This window comes from Barbus barbus (assembly GCF_936440315.1).
Source record: "Barbus barbus genome assembly, chromosome: 24".
NCBI lineage: Eukaryota > Metazoa > Chordata > Actinopteri > Cypriniformes > Cyprinidae > Barbus > Barbus barbus.
Genome location: NC_136752.1, coordinates 5,154,765 through 5,177,521, shown reverse-complemented (window position 1 = coordinate 5,177,521; position 22,757 = coordinate 5,154,765). Strand labels below are relative to the sequence as shown.

Genomic DNA, 22,757 nt, shown 5'->3' with positions numbered 1-22,757 from the left:
GCTTGAATAAAGTCTAGGTTTCTTGAAGTTAACGTGAGAAAGACCTTCTCAAGTCCTTGTATGCGACAATGGAAGTCTTTCTTCTCAGTAGAAGGGGCCCAGCATTTCCACTGTGTATGCAGCAGCTTTTTCGCAGTTTTAACAATTCTTTCTAGATGGGCGAGCATGAAGTCAAAGGCCTCTTTGTTGCCACTAGGTTCAATGGATGACACGCGCTCTGCTTCATCCTCTATAGACTTTACCACCATAATTAGCTCCTCTTCTCCAAAGCTGGTCCAAAGTGTCTTTTTGGATGAGGTCTCTCAGCTCCTTTAGTTTCATCTCCCATTCGCTTGCAGTTTTTTATATATCAGCCTTTTGCTGCTCGTTCAACACAGGAACGTCGCATCCAGCTCCACTTCTGCAAGATTCTGGGCCTCCACATCATCATTAGCTTCTATGACTTTGTTGGCCTCAATTGTGAGTTTTTTTTAAACTGTCTCTGAGCTCCTCTTCAGACAGTACTGTGCACATCCTAACAACATTGTTGGCCAGCTGGGAGAATTGGCGTTTTGCTGTTGTTCTGTTGGCTTTAAGCTGCTCCAATGACTTGAAGTCAGCCATCCTTTATTCCAGCAGGATCCAGGTCAAGTGATGGTTCACACTTCTTTATTCAGAGTCTTACCAGATTTCTGGCTTTCCAGGCTTAGCTGGTCGCTGTTCTGGTTTCTCTTTTCCAGTCTTCACAGCCTGGTTTTTCACTGTCAAGTGAATCCTCACTGTTTTGAGGTACTAAATGTGCAGAACTCTCCCACTTGAAAAAGACAGCCCACTACAAGAAGATTTCAAGTGGATTTCACTCATTGACCACACTTTTGCTCATCTTTCCCCTTCTTTATTTTGAAAATTCGATGCAATGAGTCAATTAGTCAGGTGAAAGACCTTTAAACACAAATACAAACACCACTTTAAGAGCAAGCACAAGCAGATACAATCAAGCAAACACAAGATTTAAATCCTTGGTTTTTAAATCCTGGTACAGCATGTAACCACAGCAGATATTTGAACATTTATTCAGTAAATACACTGTTTTTTAACTTTGATGATCTTAAACAATTAATGACTTTAAACAGCTTTTAATCTGAACACATTTTAAATATATATAAAACAATCACTGCCAAAATTAAAATTTATTAAACAAACCAATCATGTTGAAATATGATATAAACAAAAAATCTAATTTCAATCAAAAAAAAAAATATATGAAAGCTCACCGGTTACATCTCCGTTGATTGTAGTGGGCTTATGCTGCCTTCACGTGCTATCGGAAACTTCCTATTTCCCACTTATGAAGTTGTGATTACGAGCTTGTCGCATTCAAGTGCTTTGATGTCGGAAAGAATAAAATGTAGCATCCCATTGGTTGACAATCATATAAACATTCACCGCGCTATACATGCAGTTTGCTGACAATTCTGGAATTTCGGTCAAATACATGTTTATGTAAAATGTTAAAAACACATTAAAGGGCAGTCGTGGCCTAATGGATAGAGAGTTGGACTTGTAACCTGAAGGTCGTGGGTTCGAGTCTCAGGTCCGGCAGGGATTGTAGGTGGGGGAGTGAATAACCAACACTCTCTCCACCCTCAATACCACGACTGAGGTGAGACCCTTGAGCAAGACACTGAACCCCCAACTACTCCCCGGGCGCCGCAGCATTGGCTGCCCACTGCTCCGGGTGTATGTTCACTACTGTGTACACTTGGATGGGTTAAATGCAGAGCACAAATTCCGAGTATGGGTCACCATACTTGGCCACACACCACTTCCTATCCTATTAAATACATGTTTTATATGCTTTGAATGATCGTTCATATCTAGCCTATAAATACACTACTTTAGCGACAAGACAAAGGGCTGTAGTTGTTGTGAGAACAGCAGCAATGGTTGTCCCCTCCACCATGTTTAAAGTTTATGACCCGCCCAACTCGGAACCTCCGGTATCAAAATTATTTCCCAGTAGTAAATACGACTTGAGAGGCCGTTCACGTCCAATTTCCGATTAGGAAACTCTTATTTACCATAATTCCGATAGCACGTGAAGGCAGCATTAATTCTGAGTTCACTTCAATCAAAGGGATGGCACGTTTGCCACGCTCAATCCTCAGTGCTGCTTTCTACTCTGACTTTGTGGCTGTATCCGAAATCGCCCCCTATACCCTCAAATAGTGCACTATTTGAGGGGACAGCCATTTTAAGTGGTGTTCGAAACCATAGTGGATGATCTCGAGTGCACTCATTCAATCCCACAATGCACCGCAAAAACGAGTGTACAACCGATGTACACTCAATGGCTAGAGAATCCCCAGAATGCACTGTGAGAGTCACACGCTGAGTGAATTCCCGCGTCTTGCCAGAAGATGGCGCCCGCAGCTGAATCAGCCATTCATTAATTTTAGAAGCGCTCGTCCACGGCGTAATACAACAAAGGTACAAAATTAGTTGTAAATTGACTATTAGGGTTTATACATAATTTCCGTGACAGAGTTCAAGATATAAACTTCAATCTTACTATTGGAGCTGCCCTTTTAAAATGATTATTAAACAGCAAGCAAACTATGCAAAAACGGTAGTCCTTCCGGTGCACTCAGTGTCCGAATTCACTCACTCGTTTTCATTCACTCCTTCAAGTGAACTAAAGTAGGGAATAGTGAATGAGGTTATAAGGGGCGATTTCGGATACAGCCTGTGTTTGCTCTGCCAATTAGTAGTCAGCTTCACCTGGTGCACCTGGCTGGTATATTCTGGCTGGGAGGGGCGCCCCAGCAGTCAGTTTGCCGCAACAGCCATTATAAAGCTTGGAAGAGACGGGACAATTTTTAATATGCATTCATATACACCTAGGATTGGGGGTGAGTAAATCAAGGGCTAATTTTCATTTTTGGGTGAACTAACCCTTTAAGTGATAAAAGCGTATCAAATAGACATTACAAAAAGTAGCTTTTTTTTCATAAGTTGCATCTGAGTTGGTATTGGGATTTATTTACAGACTGTTTATTGCAGCTCCAAATCAGTTTATAAGTATTATCTGCAGTGCCTGTGAAGTGTTTCTAGAGCATTAATGCAGTGGATTTATGGGTTAATCTAACAAACTAATGGGTTAATCTAACAAACAAATGTTTTGGTTACCTTTATATCAAAATCAAATGAAAGAAATAGGAATAAAATGCAGTTATGAGAATAATAAGATTGTTTTTAAATTAAACTTCTCATTTGAAAAAATAAAAAATAAAATAAAACGATGGTCCTAAAATAGACTATTTTCTTAAAAAAAATACAATTTGATCTTTTCTTTTGATCTGGAGGTGAAATGTGATCTAGACATGATGTCACAAGATTCACTTTTACAGGGGTTTGATAGTGAGCATCAGCTCTTTGCCCAGAGGAGGGATGATGTATTTTTCCTCTCTGAGTAAGCGCAGTAACAGGTCCTTAGCATCCTCAGGCCACCGGTACAGACGCGTGCTCTGTAGCCACAGTGGAACATGACTCTGCCAGAGAAAGCAACACACTGTAAACTCATGGCATTCTTCATACATACATACGTATTTAATTATTTAGTTATTTCCGAATTAAACATGTCGTCCATTTCATGCATTCAGCACATGAATTCCCTATCAAACGTCTCTCCTATTGTGTTGAAAAGCATATGGGGAAAACTCCTGTTATACTCTGTACTGAAGCCTGATTTGTTCACGTTTGTGTAGCTGCACAAATCAATGTCGCTTTAGCCTGCCCGTAAGGGTGGAGCCGACCGCTATATAAGTCAGTGGAAGGGAATCAGTTCTTGCTGAGGCCAGAACTCCCTCGAAAAAAGCTAATGCTCCATCCTTCCATTCAACACCTGAGCAAAGAAAGTTCTATTATAGCTGGACACATCCGTTTCATTAGGCAGTTTGCCCAAGCAAACTGCTGCTGTGATACCGGACCCACAAGAGCAATTCTCCTCTCCTCACATCCACGAATGCAAGTTCCCCGCCCATGTTTGGCGAACTTATATTTGAAAGTGGTTTATGGCCTGGCTGCCATTCCCAGTGTTTCAAGCTGAGTTCTAAATAATTAATAAATAATTTGTTACATTTATATAGAGCTTTTTGGGTACTTAAAGCACTTTACATAGAAGGGGGGGAATCTCCTCAACCACTACCAATGTGCAGCATCCACCTGGATGATGCGACGGCAGCCATATTGCGCCAGAACGCCCACCACACACCAGCTACTGGTGGAGAGGAGACAGAGTGATGAAGCCAATCAGTGTTTGGGGATGATTAGGAGGCCATGATGGTCAGAGGCCAATGGAGAAATTTGGCCAGGACGGGGTTACACCCAGGGCTGGACTGGGGTTAAAATTCAGCCCTGGACAAATCTGGCCCATCCTGCCCACAAGTTCCTTGTGAATGATTTTCTGGGTCATAGGGCTTTAAATTGGAGTAAATAAATGAATAAAAAAACAGGACAGAAACAAATAAGGATAGGTATTACTGAATTCTTAATAATGAACTTAATAATGCATTTTTGCCACATAGAAAGGAACTTGACAGTAAAGCAATGATTTTGAGCTAAAATGCAGAAAATGCACTGCTATTCAATTCTGTCATAATTTCACTCTCATGATGTTCCAAACATGTATGACTTACTTTCTTCTGTGGAACACAAAAGAAGATAACTTGTAGAATATTATCAAACCACTTTGGTTACCCTTGATTTCTACTGCATTCTACTGTTAGTCATTGAAATTTTGAATGACATGGTGAGTAAATGATGACCATTTTATTTTTTTGGGTGAACTATCCCTTTAAGAACTTTAACATTAGTGAATAGTTAACACCTAATTTATATAAGACACCATTTCATAAAGCTATTCTGTTAAATTATCCTTTGCCCTAATGAAATTTAATATAGTTCATAAAATCAGAATTTAACTGACTCTGTAAGATGGTGGTCACAACAAGTAAAACCATGGTTTTACCATCATTACCATATGGTTTTTAAAATAAATAACAATTATTTTCCCTCGGGGGTCCCTCGGTCCCTCGCTTCCGCGATCGGCCCACTACTCGACCGGCCCACCGGGAATGTCCCGGTACTCCCCTGGTTACACTCCTACTCTTTTTCGAAGGACATCCTGGGATTTTTAATGACCACAGAGAGTCAGGACCTCGGTTTAACGTCTCATCTGAAGAAGTACTGTGTGCTTTTTACAGTATAGTGTCCCCGTCACTACACTGGGGCGTTAGGACCCACACAGACTGCAGGGTGAGCACCCCCTGCTGGCCTCACTAACACCTCTTCCAACAGCAACCTATAGTTTTCCAAGGAGGTCTCCCATCCAGGTACTGACCAGGCTCAACCCTGCTTAGCTTCAGTGGGTAATAAATACAGTAAATTGAGGTTACTCGCTATAGTTCGCTTGCAGGCCACTTCGTTTCAGAGGTATTACTCAGACTTCGGTACGGGACAACGTGTGCAGTGGAAACGGTACCTCTAGCGAGCAGCGAGTCAGGCTTTTTCAGCCGCTACTTCCTCATTGCAAAGAGAGATCGCAGGCTCAGACCCATTCTAGATCTCAGACATCTAAACCACTCGCTAACGTGCTGACCGTTCAAGATGTTAACTATCAAACAGATCCTTGTGCACATTTGCCCTAAGGACTGGTTTTTCACATTGGATCTGAAAGACAGATACTTTCACATCCACATAGCCCTCCATCACAGACCATTCTTGAGATTCGCATTCAAGGGAGTGGCCTATCAGTATGTAGTCCTACTGTTTGGACTGTCTCTGGCCCCATGCACTTTCACAAAGTGCATACATGTGGCTCTTTCCCGTCTGTGACAAACAGGAATACGCATATTGAACTACCTCAACGATTGGCTTCAAGCCAGATCAGAATGGGAATTGGTCGCTCACAGAGAGCTGTTACTCAGCCACTTAGAGCACCTTGGGTTGTTGATCAAACCACAGAAGAGTCATTTGTTACCCAGACAGCAGGCTGTCTTTCTGGGAACGATTTTAGACTCAGGCCAAATGCAGGCATGGACTATGCTTGGAATGATCCCTGGTCATTCCTCGATTTAGCGGCATTTCTCAAACCGGGAACAATACATCCCCTGAAGTTTTTTCAGAGGTTACTCAGCCTTATGGTGGACTCTGTAATACCTCTAAGCCTACTCCATAAGCGGCCTCTTCAATTCTGGCTCAAAGCCTGTGTTTCATCCCACGCTTAGAGCCTGGGATGAGCTTTCTATCAGGGTAAGCCATCAGTGCATCATCAGCTGTGGCCCCCTAGACAACCTCTCACCTGTTTCAAAAAGGCGTGTTTGGGAATGACTGACAGGAGGAAGGTAGTTACAACGGACACCTCCTACTCAGGTTGGGGCACTCTGTTGGAGGGCAATCTGGCGTTCGGCTCCTGGTCAGCCCTGGAGCAATACCTGCATATCAACTGCCTCAAAATGATGGCAGTTTCCCTAGCCCTCAAAACTTTCCTGCTGGCCTTAAAGGGGCACCATGTTGGACAGCATGATGGTGGCTGCTTATATCAATAAGATGGGCAGTCTGAAGTCATGCCCTGGCCCACGACTGGCCCAGTGCACACCAATACGCCTTCCCTCCGATCACCCTCCTAGTGGTCCCGTTCTAGAGGAACCAGACATCCCCGGCTGGAGCTGTGGAGCCTTCATGTATGGAGCCTCAACGGGAGCTTAGTCAGCGCCCAGCGAGAGTAAGCAGTACTGTTTTAGAGGCAAGAGCGCTGTCTACGAAACGCATTTACACCCTAAAATGGTCGGTCTTCCATGACTGGTGTTCTGCACAAAGTTTGGACCCGGTGTGATGTGTCGTGTCCCACGTGCTAACCTTCTGAGCTAAAGCGCCATTGGTTTGTGCAGCTACACAAACGTGAACAAATCAGGCCTCAGTACAAAGTAGAACAGGAGTTTTCCCCATATGCGTTTCAATGCAATTTTTTTTCTTCTTTTTTGGTGACTTACTTGGTTAGCACTGGGAAACAGCACTGGTACCAATCTGAAGTTTAGACATCTCTGCAGAATGAATTCATTTTGGATCTGAAAAAAGGAAACAATCAAAAGCATGCACAGCTAGCCCAAAGGAGAAATAAATCTATAAACAGTGGGTATAAAATTCTACACACCCCTGTTAAAAATGCCATCTTTGAGTTGTCTGTTTTAGACATAATACCTTCAAAGTGTGTTAGAGATACCAGTTCAGAATACTTATTCTAGTTATAACTTCAACAACAGCATTCCCAGATGGTAAAGTGCTACATTTTATAAGATCAACCTTATCAAAACATTTAAAGAAGCTTCCACACAGATCTATTGAAGGATGAGAAGAGACAACTGTCAGTCAGCTCTCACCTGAGTGTGTATGTACTTGGTGTGTAGTCCATGTTGATCAGATCCATCTCCCTCAACATCTGTCTTATACTTCGGACTGATCACTACAATGATTAACACAGACTTCTGCAAAACAAATTGATCAGATTCCAGTAGAAAGCACAGAATATAAATGCACAAACAAACTGGTCAATTTTGCCAAAAAAGTACCCGTTTATAGAATGGATATCTACTGACAAATTACAGCTGTAATAATTTTCATAACAGCATTCCTGCATGTGATATTGCTCCGTTTATCTACAGCTCATAACTGTGATATTCAGTGTTGTTCAAGAAATAAGTTTTAAATAACACAGTGTCATGGTCAGTTGCAGTGAAGGAGAAATGTAGCTCATTCTAGTTGCAGCAGTTTTATTAAAACTCAAAATATAATCCAAAAAGACAAAAATGACAAAGAGCAACTAATCAAAATAATGAGAACAGACAACGAACAACAGAAACTGAGGGCTATATACGCAGGAACAAACAAGCAAGGGCAGGTGAGCATAATCAATTAACCAATGAGTCACTCAGGAATCTAACCAAAGGCAGGAAAATGAGCGCAAAGTAAAAATATAAAAAAATAAATAAAGGGCAACCTAAAGCCTTCTACATTTACATTTATTCATTTAGCAGACACTTTTATCCAAAGCGACTTACAATTGGGGAATACATCAAGTGATTCATCTTAAAGAGAGGCAAATAGACACAGGAAATGCTCATAATACCAAGTTACAAGCATTGTTCAAATAAGTATAAACTAGACAGGAAAAGATTAAAGTCAGACAGTGACGAAAGAGGTGAGTTTTCAGTTGTCGCTTGAAACTTGTCAGGGAATCAGCATAGAGGTTAGAAGATCATTCGACCAGCCAGGAACGGTGAACGAAAATGTTCTAGAAAGTGATTTTGTGCCTCTCTGTGATGGGCTGTCGCTGTCACTCATTAGTGGATCTCAGACTTCTGGTGGGAATGTAGATTCGTAAAAGTGAGTGGAAGTAGGTGGGTGCTGTGTCTGTGGCTGTTCTATCCCTGCAAACATGCTCCTTCAGGGCCCATGCAGGCTTTTTTGGGGGGAACAGTGGGCTTGGGCCAACCCACACAAAACCTAAACGGGCCCAGTACGGGCTTGCCCAGGCGAGGCCCACAGCTTTGGGCTCACCGCAGGCTCTCTGTGGGCAGCCCACACTATGGGACAGCCCACATTAATCCCATAATGGCCCAGTGTGGGCCAGCCTGTTCGGGCCCAGAGAAACTTTTGTACCTTTGGGCCCAAACAGGTTTTGTGAAGGCAGCCCTGTAATGCAATTAGGAGAATACTAACATTGACTGGCCATTCTTTAGTCACTCAGTTGAACTAGAATGGCTCAAACCAAAAGACACCTTTCCACCTGCAGAGTTTAGTTCTAACTTCCAACCTTTATCAAACACACCTGAGCATGTCTTTAGGATGTGATTAGAAAATCACAGGTGGGTGAGTTTGTTAAAAATTCTGCAGGAAAGTGGGTCTCGTGAGCAATATTTGAGGTGTAACAGACACGAGCCTGTTAATAAGAATTTTGTGGCCAGTTTTCTTCCTTACCACTAGGGTGCTAGGATGTTTTAGGTTTCCTCAAGTAAAGCCATGTGGTAGAGGGAGTTAGCAAGCAAGCAGCAGTAGCCAGCATAGCTCACCCGTTGAACACGTTGTGCTGTGTCCTGGTTGGGAAATGTGTAATTTCAAGCCCAGTCTAAAGTAAGGAGTTGATGTTTTTTTTTTGAGATGTTACATGTATGTATGGCCTATGTTTGGATTGATGCTAAGAGTTTAAGACAGTGTATTTGTATGCATTTTAGAAGGACTCTTTATTGATTTACCACATCATGGTCCAGTTTGAATATGGATTTAAAGTTCTTTTTCGACGTGAGACCATAGTCTGGACTATTTTTGACTGTTCCTGGTTAGGAAGAGTCTGGTGTTTGAGAGCTGTGGTTTGTTTTCAATACAAGAGGTTGGATTATTCAATTGCTATCAGCCAACTTCAGCTATGGACAGTTGTTACGTGCCGCGTGTGTTTTGTTTGGTTTTCTCTCTCTCCCATCTCTGCTAATCTATCTTGAGTTCTGTCGTCATTGCTCCTAGGTCTCTGCTGAATGGAGGAGACCGTTGTCAATCATCATTAAGGGCGTCGTGTCTGCAGCTAATCCGGAGTCACCCTGCTCTTTAAAGCTTCCCCGGCGTGTCACGCTGGAGAGGTTCATTGTGTGATTAGGTGTTCTGAGTTGAAGCCTGTGTTAGAGTTTGTAGTCTCTTGCTTGTTGCTGTATTATTGAGATTCTGAGTGCCTTTTACGATAAGGGTTCATTGTTATTACTTTGATTGAGGAAATGAGGAACAGTGTAGGTATTGCATGCTCTAGGATACATACATGCACGCAGCTAACAGGTGTTAGACACACTAGATAAGAGGTGAGTGCCGTTTTCTGTATTTTTGTTTGTAGTTAGTGTAGTTTAGTCGTAGCGCTGAAGAATTTGAGTTTGCTTTATACATTTTTCTTTGGTTAGTTAGGTTGGAGGTTTTTGGGAACTTAGTTTAGCACAATTGTTTTATTATTTACGTTGATTTGGCATCACCTTCGTTCCTCCGTTTCCTTCCTAGTTTAATGTATTCTTATTTTTGTTTTCTAAATTATGCCTTGTACATAGCTCACACATTGTTTAGTGGTTTTGGCTTAAAGAAATAAAAACATTAAATTGAACTAAGTGTGCTTGATGCCTGTTTTTTTTCTAAAAACTCTCCCCTTCCAGCAATATTAATTATTACATTCAAAATGTTGCGTTTCAACCCCTAGACCTTTAAGGATCGCAACAACAGTGTTTAGACAGTAATGTACTACAGATAAGACTTTTGCACACACCAACTTTTACATGACGAAGTCTTACAATCTTACATTGCTTTCTTTTTCTTTTTTTTTTGTACTTTTGTGTATTAATATTTTTGTCTATATGTAGCCGTATTAACCTGAATTGAATGTTTTCTATTTTGTATTTAATAAATTGATTTGAAATCCCTTTGACTACTGTACATTTTTGACAATACAGACATTAGTTATCCATTTCAGATGTATAGTAACTGTTTTTCCCAAAGACTTAAGCTATGGTAGCTGAGAAGTATTGATAGTGAAACAGATGCATTGTTGTAGATTAATTGTGCGGGCCCTGTGTGGGCCTTGTGAGGGCTTCCTGGGGGCTAAATGAGGGCTGCCCATGCAGGGCCATCGCTAAGGGGCCAATGTTTTGCCAATGAGCAAATTCTCAGGGGCCCTACACTGGCAGCCCGCTGGGGGCCCTTAGACTTGCTCTAAGTGGGCCCGTAAAGGGCCACCGCAGGCTTGTTTGCAGGGATATGCAAGCATCAGTGTCTTGAACTTGATGCGATCCATAACCGGCAGCCAGTGCAGGGAGACAAAGAGAGGTGTAACGTGGGCCCTTTTGGGCTCGTTGAAGACCAGAAAGACACACTGCATGATTTTCGGCTGTCCCAAATGTGTAGAAGGCTTAACACAGGAACTAGAACTAAAGCAAAACAGAACATACATGAGAAACATATAACCAATTAATCACTTGAACTTGTTTTAAAATCTAACTAAGGCCATGTTCACACGGCAAGCATTGGTGCTCAATTCAAATTTTTGGCTTGGATCAGATTTTTTTATATGGCTGTTTACATTATCATTTTTAAATGTGGCCAATATCAGATTCCAATGTGAACCAATGAGGAGAAAGAGAGCAAAGTTCTATTTTGCAAAGAGAGCAATTATTTCTGGTACAGCCCCTTATGAATGAGGTAAAAAATAAATAAAATAAAATGAGTTAATAAAATGTAATAAAATGACCTCATAAAATGAGGTAATGTGGACAGTATGCCGACGTGGACGGCCGAAGTACTACAGTATAAGTTGAGCTTGTATAGAGCTTCAAAATAACACCATAAAATAACACCACAGTGACTCTCCACTGACTACCTTTTGCAACTGTCTGTCAGTTTTTGCAACTGAGTGATCTAAGAACTACCGGAATGTAAAATTATTTAAATGACTCCTATCAGTGCAGAATAATGATGAATGTTGATCTAGAGTGACGTAAAAGTTTCATGAACTTCGATATGACCATTCAGACTGCGGTCCCATTGCAAAACATCTGACCTGAATTGGATTTAGGACCACATATGAAAGTGGCCCAAATCAGAAAAGAAAAGATTCCATGTGGTTTGTGCTGTTCACAATATCATGAAATATAATGGCTCCGCTTAGGAGCCAAGATCACAGACATCGCCACGACTATTTCACAATGCTAATCTTTTGTCTGGGACAGTTGAAAATCATGCAGTGTGTAAAAGGTTTTAGTTATAATCCTGAGCCTGCCACAATACAATTGCCAGACCCAGGCCAACACCAGAGCCATTGGAGCCCTCGCCAACTAAGTCTGACCAGGTGCATGAGCCAGTGAAATCACCTGTGCCAGTGGGATTACTGGTGGAGAATAGTGATCCAATTCTAACTCATTTCCATGAGCCGGTTCTTTTTGGACAATTTGGCTCATTGAGTCGGTTTAAAAAGCTGATTCATCGGTTCCTGACGTCATCAAGCAATGATGTCACGATGCATTTCTGACAACCCAGTGCCATGTTGTCTCAATGAAACATTCAAATAAAGTCATTTACTGTATGTCAAAACATTGTCACGTTCCCTCTCGGGATACAAGGAGGTGCGGAGACGTGGAAGTTCCAATAATCCGTTTATTGAAGACACACACAATGAGACGAGGAGCTTGGGGAGAGACGAACTTCAATGACGTTAAGACCGGACACAGGGGCTAGGAAACACAGGGCTCATAAACACTAGGAAAACGAGGAACAGGTGTGGACTAATCACACACAGGGCTAGGGACTAATTAAACTAATGAAGACAAACGAGGACAGGAACAGGAAGGCCAAATATGGGCACGGGAGGAGGGGAAACACAAGACAAGGACTGACATTACGCCCCCCTCCGGAAGGCGTGTCCTCACGCCTAACACCATCCAATGGGGAGGGGGGGGGGTGGGCGCTCTGGAGGCCTCCAGGGCGGTGCCCGTTCCAGGGGCCATGGCGGGTCAGGGGACTCGGGAGGCCATGGCGGGTCAGGGGACTCGGGAGGCCATGGCGGGTCTGGAGACTCGGGAGGCCAGGGCGGGTCAGGAGACTCGGGAGGCCAGGGCGGGTCAGGGGACTCGGGAGGCCACGGCCTATTTTTTTCGGGCCCGAGGGGTTCTGTGGCCTTGGCCCTTAGCCCGGCCACACAGGCTGTGACCCTCTTACCCCCCCCCCAAAATTTTCTTGGGGAAGCTCCCCCCTGGGAGCCACAGAGGAGCGGACTCTGTCGGGCGCTCTTGCAGCGCGGACTCTGTCGGGCGCTCTTGCAGCGCGGACTCTGTCGGGCGCTCTTGCAGCGCGGACTCTGTCGGGCGCTCTTGCAGCGCGGACTCTGTCGGGCGCTCTTGCAGCGCGGACTCTGTCGGGCGCTCTTGCAGCGCGGACTCTGTCGGGCGCTCTTGCAGCGCGGACTCTGTCGGGCGCTCTTGCAGCGCGGACTCTGTCGGGCGCTCTTGCAGCGCGGACTCTGTCGGGCGCTCTTGCAGCGCGGACTCTGTCGGGCGCTCTTGCAGCGCGGACTCTGTCGGGCGCTCTTGCAGCGCGGACTCTGTCGGGCGCTCTTGCAGCGCGGACTCTGTCGGGCGCTCTTGCAGCGCGGACTCTGTCGGGCGCTCTTGCAGCGCGGACTCTGTCGGGCGCTCTTGCAGCGCGGACTCTGTCGGGCGCTCTTGCAGCGCGGACTCTGTCGGGCGCTCTTGCAGCGCGGGGCTGGACTGAACCAGCGGGAACTCAGGAGGGCTGGACTTGGGGGCGCTCGGGAAGCGCGGACACTTGCGGGCGCTCGGGAAGCGCGGACACTTGCGGGCGCTCGGGAAGCGCGGAGCTGGACGGAACCAGCGGAGACGAAGGAGAGCTGGGCGGGACCAGCGGAGACGAAGGAGAGCTGGGCGGGACCAGCGGAGACGAAGGAGAGCTGGGCGGGACCAGCGGAGACGCAGGGGAGCACATGCGAGGAGCAGGTACAGGAGGGCGCTCTTGAAGCGCGGGGTTGCGGGGGTGCTCTGGGCTGAGGACAGCAGCAGTGCTGGGAAGAGTTGGGTGGCCGGAACATTTGGTAGGGCATGTGGAGGGTCCTGGCGAGCGGTGAGCCGTGAGGCCGGGTTGTTCTCGGGTTGGGTTGGACGAAGATCGGTCTGACATTCTTCGACTTCGAAATCAATGCCATGTACATTGAGGACATGATTTATCAGCCCGATCAGGGAAAAACTGGACGTGGGGAGATTGCAGCTGATTACATCTTTGTCCAACCCAAACCGAAAACACACACCGAGCGAGGCGTCAATCCAGCTCACCTCGTTGGAAAGCTCAAGAAACTCCTCAACATACCTTACCAACTCCCGACCATCCTGCCGCAGACACCAAAGCCTGTCTTCAGCCATAGTATTGTTGTGGGTCCGGTCTTCTGTCACGTTCCCTCTCGGGATACAAGGAGGTGCGGAGACGTGGAAGTTCCAATAATCCATTTATTGAAAAGACACACAAAGAGACGAGGAGCTTGGGGAGAGACGAACATCAATGACGTTAAGACCGGACACAGGGGCTAGGAAACACAGGGCTCATAAACACTAGGAAAATGAGGAACAGGTGTGGACTAATCAGCCACAGGGCTAGGGACTAATTAAACTAATGAAGACAAACGAGGACAGGAACAGGAAGGCCAAATATGGGCACGGGAGGAGGGGAAACACAAGACAAGGACTGACATACATATTGAAACATTCAAATAAAAAGTATGTGTGAACGCATATTGCTGGTTATTGCCTTTCATTCACTTAAGCTAACAGTGTTTGTAGTCAGTTTCATTCGCGGATCCTTTATGTCAGATACAACTAACCAATACTGATTAGCCTACAACTTGGATAAGATTCCTAAAAGTTTAGTACCTACAGCACACATTACAGACATTGATGCTCAAACTATGTTCTATATGTCTAAAGTATAAAGAAAGAATAAACCAGTCTTATAAATTCCTTGATTTCACTTAATTTAAAATATAATCTGCATGCACAATAAACTATAGTAAAAATTTGGTTCTGATGATTCACGAGCCAACTTTTTGAACAATGTTGGCAGGCGATGTTGCCATCAACTGGCACCCATTTGAGACACAGGGCCCACGACTGATCTAAAGTTTCCAGATAGAAATTAGTCGCCCATTCTCAAATTCAAATTCAAATTCAAATTTTATTTGTCACATACATATACATACGTAGTACGACATGTAGTGAAATGTATTGTACGACTGTCCAACAAATTGTCCAACAAAATTAGAAAAACCTCAAGTTTACAAAAATACAAATAGAAAAAGTACAGTAAACATATATACAGAATAAACTAGCAATAAAATAAAATAACAAATAGATATGAGAATAAAAAATAGAATATGATTCTATATAGATTCTATAAAAAGTAAAGTGTATGTCAGTGATAAAGTGTCCGTGTGCTGTGCAGTGCAGTAAAGTGTATAAGTGAGTAAAAGGATACTAAAGACAAAGACAAATGGTATGTAAGTCCCACTCATTTATCCTTTCGTAACCTTCTACAAATTAGTGCAGATTGTACTTGAAAAATGTGCAAAGTGGAAGTGTGGGGTGATGTGATTAGAGTGGAGAGTGGTTTAGACTCCGAATGGCCTGCGGGAAGAAGCTCCTCCTCATTCTCTCTGTGTTCGCCTTCATGGAGCGGAAGCGTCTCCCTGAACGCAGCAGAGAAAAGAGTCCATTGTTGGGATGGCTGAGGTCCTTCACTATCTTCCTGGCCCTGGTCAGGCACCGCTTGCTGTAGATGTCCTGCAGGTTAGGGAGCTCGGTGTGAATGGTACGTTCCGCTGAACGCACCACCCTCTGGAGGGCTCGTCTGTCCTGCATAGTGCAGTTCCCGAACCAGGAAGTGATGCTGCCCGTCAGGACGCTCTCGATGGTGCAGGTGTAAAAAGTCTTAAGCACCCGAGAGGGAAGTCTAAAGTCCTTTAAGCGTCTCAGATGGTACAGACGCTGCCTGGCCTTCTTCACCAGGGTGCTGGTATGACAGGACCAAGTCAAGTCCTGCGTGATGTGAACACCCAGGTATCTGAAGCTGTCCACTCTCTCCACTGGAGTCCCGCTGATCGTGATCGGCTGGTACGACCGCTCCTGCTTCGTACTGAAGTCCACTATCAGCTCCTTAGTTTTGCTGATGTTCAGGTGTAGACTATTCACCTGGCACCAACTCTCCAGGTTCTTAATCTCCTGTATGTAGGCCGTCTCGTCGTTGTCTGAGATCAGGCCCAACACAACAGTGTCATCAGCAAACTTAATGATGGTGGTGGAGTTGGAAGTGGCCACACAGTCATAAGTGTACAGTGAGTACAGCAGGGGGCTCAGAACACAACCTTGAGGGGCTCCGGTGCTTAGGGTGATGGAGGATGAGGTGTGTTTACCCATCCGTACGGCTTGCTGTCTGTCCTTCAGGAAGCTGGAGATCCATTGGCACAAGGATGTGCTGAGACCAAGGACCTCCAACTTGGAGGTGAGTGTGGAGGGAATTATGGTGTTAAACGCTGAACTGTAGTCCACAAACAGCATTTTTACATAATTCCCTTTTCTGCAGTCCAGGTGACTTGTTGTGGTGTGGAGGAGGTGTGAGATGGCATCCTCCGTGGAGCGGTTATGTCTGTATGCAAACTGTAGTGGATCCAGTGTGTCTGGTAGTGATGCAATGATGAAGTCTCTGACCAGTCTCTCAAAGCACTTCATCACCACTGATGTGAGGGCTACAGGGCGATAGTCGTTTAGGCAGGTGGGCTGCGGTTTCTTGGGGACAGGAACAATGGTGGACTGCTTAAAGCATGAGGGGACTATGGACTGTTCCAGGGAGAGGTTGAAGATCTCGGTGAACACCGGTGCTAGCTGGTCAGCGCAGGCCTTCAGAACCCGACCTGTGATGCCATCTGGTCCCGCTGCCTTCCTGATGTTCACTCTCTTGAATGCCCTCCTCACGTCATGCTCCGTGATGGTGAATACGTTGTCCTCACCGGCTTCCTCAGCGTGCATGCAGTTAGCACTGCTAGCGCCGTTAGCGTGATTAGCTGCAGCCTCGAAGCGAGCATAAAAAGTGTTCAGCTCGTCAGCCAGAGAGGCGTCCGCATTCCCCGATCTGGAGGGTGGTGTTTTATAGTCCGTGATGGTTCTAAGTCCCTGCCACAGACTCCTAGAGTCGCCATGTTGGAATTGCGACTCTAGTTTCCTCCCGTAGCGCTGCTTCGCCTCCTTCACCGATCTGCGCACGCTGTAAGATGCAGCCTTGTAATCATCCATGTTCCCGGTGATGAGCCCTGTGTTGTAGGCAGCGGAGCGGGATCTCAGGGCGTCGCGGATGGTTTTATCCACCCACGGCTTCTGGTTGGGAAACGTCCTGATGATGGTTTTCTGCACCGTATCATCCATTAGTTTCTCTATAAATCCCACAACCGCTTCCGTAAACAAGCTGACGTCATCAGAGCTGCGCCGGAACATGTCCCAGTCTGCGTCATCTAGCGCGTCCTGCAGAGCGGCCACCGATTGGTCCGTCCAGCGTTGGACCTCCCTCTGCACCGGGGCTTCCTGTTTCAGCCTCTGTTTGTAAACAGGCATGAGGAAGATGGCGGCGTGGTCCGATTTCCCAAACGGTGGTTGTGACTGTGCCTTGTAGCTGTTCTTGTATGGGGTGTAACAGTGATCTAATGTCCTTTCGCCCCTGGTGGGGCAGCTGATGTGCTGATGGAAGTTCGGCAGTGCACGCTTGAGGTTGGCACTGTTGAAATCTCCCAAAACAATGAATGCGGCGTCCCGGTGCTGTGTCTGGTGAAGGTGTAGTGTTTCATGTAAATCCCATATCGCAGTGTCCGTGTCCGCTTGAGGTGGAATATAAACGGCACTGACGATGACCGAGCTAAATTCCCGAGGGAGATAAAAAGGGCGACATTTGATGGTCAGAAGTTCAAGATTCGGTGTGCAGGAGCGTGAGAGGGGAACAATGCTCGCGCTGTCACACCAGTGTTTGTTCACCATCAGACATACTCCACCTCCCCTAGTCTTCCCCGAGTCCAGCGTTCTGTCCATGCGGTAAACCGAGAAGAACTCGGCCGGCTGGATGGCGTGGTCTGGTACCGCTGGGTTCAGCCATGTCTCGGTGAAGCAGAGAAGGTTGCAGTCCCGAATGTCCCTCTGGAACCTGACTCTTGCCCTGAGGTCATCGAGTTTGTTATCCAGCGACTGGACATTGGCGAGCAGGACACTTGGTAAGGGAGCGCGGTGTGCGCGAGCCCTCAGCCTGTTCCTGACGCCGGCTCGTTTCCCTCGAGGACGCCGGTACGGGTCGGGTCCTTTGTTCCTCCTCAGGATCTCGCTTGGCCAGGATGGGTCCGGGTTCAAAATCGGCGAAAGGTTAGTGCATTGTGCACCAATAGAAATAAGAGTGGCCCTGTCGTATGTAAGAATGGCCATCTTACAAAAAGAAACCGGTGTTTATAGTTAACAACACGAAAAAATAACAAAAAAAGACAAAGTTTGGTCGGAGCAGTCGTGACGGCAGCCGATCTCACCGGCGCCATCTACAATATCTACAATATTCTCAATGGGAAAGTGCCCAAGCAAAATCGTTTGGCAACATTGCTCAAAAAGTTGCCATGTGTATCATCAGCTTCAGGCTTGCACAGTATCGTTAACTCACTCATCCAAATCCTCTGTAATCTTCAGCACATTTCGACAGTAGGTTGAACCAGCTCATTCGGTTCTGTTTGAGTCGGGCGTGCTACTTCGGCTGTCTCTGCTGGTTCCACCCAGTAACAAGTCTTTGCTGACACACCCTCCCAGCCTCCCTCTCCTGCCTCCTGTTCCAGAACCCAGTCTTCTGGCTCTGCTTCCAATGGTTCCCTCCAGCTCCTGGGCTCTTCCTCTTTGTTCTCTCATGTTGGATGAGCCTCAGAACTTCCAGTCTCCATCTCCATACTGGGGTGTATGGAGATGGAGGCTCCACCTCAGTTCTCCGAACCCTGGACTCCATCTCGGGCTTCTGACCTTTCAGTGCCTCTGGCTACCAAATCCCTAAGCTCCACAAGGTTCTGTCTAGAGATGCACTGATCGACTGGCCAGGGCCCGGAATTAGTTGGTTTTCAGCATGATGGGCCCGGAATAGTGACTGGCCGGTCAGTCTGCCAATTTAGAGCCGGTCTGTTTTGACGTCACACGACGACCGATTATGTATTTATGTCATGCCAGATGAGGCTCGCACAGCGTAAGTGTGTGAGAGAGATTCATGCAGAAATCAAAACAAATGAGTTAAAGTTATTTATGCATATTGCGGTAGTAAAAAAAAAAAAAAAAAAAAAAGAAATAAAGCAATGTATAATCTATAATTTATGTACGCTACATTGCATGACCAAAATGTTTCAACACCATTGCAATGTGATTTTATTTAAAAGTAGATCAATAAACAAGAAGTTAAAATTAAGTGACTTACATTTTAGACACAATATTGTGTAAGGTCTGTTTTGGGTTCTGTTTCATGTTCATGTTTTCATGCCTTTTATTTTGAAGTTTAGTCATGGTTCCTGTTTGTGTCATGCTTCCCTTGCCCTCATGTTTCTTTGCTATTGGTTCCTTGGTTCTATGTGTCATGTTCTGATTGGTTGTTCTTGTCATGTGACCTACTTAGTTTTGTATAAGTTTGCTCGTTAGTGCAATTGTGCCTTGTCGTGTATTATCGTTGTAACCTGCTGTTGGTGAGTTGTTTGTTGATGCCATATCTGTCTCATGCCATGTCAAGCCTGTTTTCAAGTCAAGTCTGTTTCAAGTTAAGTCTGCATCTGTTTGGATCATGTTTGGATTTTGGATTTCACTGTTGTAAATAAACTGTACATGGGTTCATACTACACTCGCCTTCAGTGGACTCCCTCGTTACAGAATACACGACCCACACAATGAACCCAGCAGTTACACGTCTCCTCTGCCTGCGTTAGGACAACAGGGCTATAGTGGAGTACGTGGCTGATTTTTGTGAACTTTGCCATTTGGTAGATTTAAATGACGTGACCCTTAAAGACATTTTTCGTTCCGGTGTTGACGAACCACTTCGTTCAAGTCTTCCAGGGGGAACTATTTGTTGGTCACTGGAACGATATATTGACTTTGTTCTGCTTTTGGCTGGGTAACCTCTGACTGTGGGAATTGTGGATAAGGAGCCCTGCAAATGTTCTGTGCCTGCTACTCCCAAGCCTTCACACGTCATGTTTTCCACACCAAAGCCTGCTATCATCATGCCTGCTAACCCAGAACCTGCCAACATCACGCCTGCTACGCAGAGGCCTGCTCACTTCATGCCTGCCAAGCCACAGCTCGCTAATGTCATGTGTTACCCCAGGGCCCGCTCATGTCATGCTGGTTACTCAGGAGATTCTCCATAACATGGCTGCTATTCAAGAACTCCACCGTAAGATAGCTGCCACGCAGGAGTCTCTTGGGAAAATGGATGCAGTTCTAAAGTCTGCTCACGTCACGCCTGCCCGGCCAGAGTCTGCTCACGTCACGCCTGCCTGGCCAGAGTCTACGAGGTCTGCTCACGTCACGCCTGCCCGGCCAGAGTCTACGGGGCCTGTTCACGCCAGGCCTGAGTCCCCGGCCAAGATGGCCGCCAGGCCTGAGTCCCCGGCCAAGATGGCCACCAAAATTTCCCCAAGGAATTTTTTTGGGGGGGGGGCTATAGTACCCTAGCTCCTGCTAATGTGGAGCTTGGGTCTGGAGCTAATGGACGCATGGCTGGCGTCTCTGACCTCCCATTGAATACCACACTGCCTGTGATGGCGGTTGCCATAGGGTGCGTGTGGGCTGCACACTGTGCTCCTGAATCCTCGTCCTGCCCTATCACGGCTATGGAGGCCGTGTGTGAATCCTTGTCCTGCCCAGTCACGGCTATGGAAGCCGTCAGCGAATCCTTGTCCTGCCCTGTCACGGCTATGGAGGCCGTTTGTGAATCCTCGTCCTGCCCTGTCACGGCTATGGAGGCCGTTTGTGAATCCTCGTCCTGCCCTGTCACAGCTATGGAGGCCATCTGCAAATCCTCCTCCTGCCCTGCCACGGCCATAGAGACCATCCATGAACTCTCGACCTGCCCTGTCACGGCCCCTGGGACCATGGGGACTCTCTCTGTGTTGTCGGTCTCTGCTCTCCCTGTGTGGTCTGTCTCTGCTCTCTTTGTGTGGTTTGTCCTTGTGCTCCTCAGATCCCAGATACTATCATGGTTTCCTGCCCAGTCGGCTTCCCTGCGGTGGTCTTCAGCTCCGTCCTGGTGGACTCTGATCCCGTCTGCTCCGCCCTGGTGGGCTTTGGTCCCGTCTGCTCTGCCCTGGTGGGCTCCGGTCCCGTCTGCTCTGCCCTGGTGGGCTCCGGTCCCGTCTGCTCCGCCCTGGTGGGCTCCAGCCCCATCGTCTCCACCATAGCTCCCTGCCTTGCCTGCTCCGCCGTTGCCCCATGCTCCGGGTCCTGTTCCCCTTCATGGGCCTGGCGCACCATCCCTCCCCCCATTCTGCCTCCGCTTCACCACCCCCCTGGACTTTTTTGGGGTTGTTTTGGGTTTTTGTTTGGGCGTCGGGAGCCGCCCTTAGAAGGGGGAAAATGTAAGGTCTGTTTTGGGTTCTGTTTCATGTTCATGTTTTCATGCCTTTTTATTTTGAAGTTTAGTCATGGTTCCTGTTTGTGTCATGCTTCCCTTGCCCTCATGTTTCTTTGCTATTGGTTCCTTGGTTCTATGTGTCATGTTCTGATTGGTTGTTCTTGTCATGTGACCTACTTAGTTTTGTATTAGTTTGCTCATTAGTGCAATTGTGCCTTGTCGTGTATTATCGTTGTAACCTGCTGTTGGTGAGTTGTTTGTTGATGCCATATCTGTCTCATGCCACGTCAAGCCTGTTCATGTCAAGCCTGTTTTCAAGTCAAGTCTGTCTCAAGTTAAGTCTGCATCTGTTTGGATTTTGGATTTCACTGTTGTAAATAAACTGCACATGGGTTCATACTACACTCACCTTCAGTGGACTCCCTCATTACATATTGACTGTTTTTGCTCCATTTTGCTGATGAAAACAGTTCCAATCAAAGCGACAGCAGAACTGTTTTGTGTCTCTGAGCAACACAGCAGTGTTTCGTTAATGAATCCACGTTTTTGAGCGAATCTAGCGAGTCAATGATTCAATAACCCATTCATAGACAGTAGTCACTTGCCTTGTTTCTGAATGAATCAGCAATTTGAACAAATCTATTGAATGAAGGACTAAATGACTCATTCAAACAGTCATTTGCTGCTACCTACTGGTTTGGTTTCATATTTAAAACTATCATTGCATTTATCCCAACATTTCTTATTTGTATGTTAAAAAAATATTTAAAATATTTAATCTTATAAACTTCTTTTAGCATTCAAAATTTTGCAGTGTAAATGCATTTATGGCACCTCAGCTTCATCAAAAATCTGTGTAAGTACATCTAATGCCACTTCAGCCACAGCTTCTGTGTTTGCTGCAGTGGAAAGATGGAGTTTGTTGATACTCTTCATTTGAATGGTAACAGCTCTACAGTTTCTTATTATTCTAACTGAATTAATTGAAACATTGTAAGAATTTGATGGAACTCCTTTTCAATTAATTGTTATTTCTACCTCTTTTCTAGTCACAGAGCACTTTATTTTAAGAGTTGTGTAAGTGAGAGAACATCTGTAACTTGTCCAGATTGGGGGAATTGTAATGTTTAATAATTTATGGGTTTTTGTTTTTTTGGATTTAAAAATATAGATTTTTGTTTGTATATGCTGTCAATTATAGTTTTTAGAAAGAAAATTGGAATCGGTAAAAATCGGTATCGGCAGGTCACTCAAAAAAAAAAAAAATCTGAATCGGCGAAGAGAAAATTGCAATCGGTGCATCTCTAGTTCCGTCAATTCTCTGACATCACTGGGCTTTCTCCAGCTAGCCTCTAGCTACGCCTTGATCAATCATCTACCTCTCTCCATCCCCTGTTACAACTATAATACATACATTTTCTTACATTTTTTAAATAACTGTCCATCCATTTGTTGATGTCCATTTGTCTAACTCTGTCTTCAAATATATCAATCTGAAAAAAGAGAGATATCTATTATACATGTAA

General features: G+C 45.5%; 1 protein-coding gene across 1 annotated transcript in view; it reads right to left on the bottom strand.

Moving 5' to 3' along the window:
- Positions 1-859: 859 nt before the first annotated feature.
- traf3ip2a (TRAF3 interacting protein 2a) overlaps positions 860-22,757 on the bottom strand; it is a 61,820-nt gene continuing 39,922 nt past the window's right edge. The window contains exons 7-11 of the mRNA XM_079374852.1: positions 22,656-22,724; positions 7,419-7,523; positions 7,032-7,106; positions 2,106-3,530; positions 860-1,300 (exon numbers count right to left, since the gene is read on the bottom strand). Of these exons, the coding sequence (XP_079230978.1) occupies positions 3,384-3,530; positions 7,032-7,106; positions 7,419-7,523; positions 22,656-22,724 (396 nt within the window). The 3' untranslated portion in view covers positions 860-1,300; positions 2,106-3,383. The remainder of the gene's footprint in view (positions 1,301-2,105; positions 3,531-7,031; positions 7,107-7,418; positions 7,524-22,655; positions 22,725-22,757) is intronic.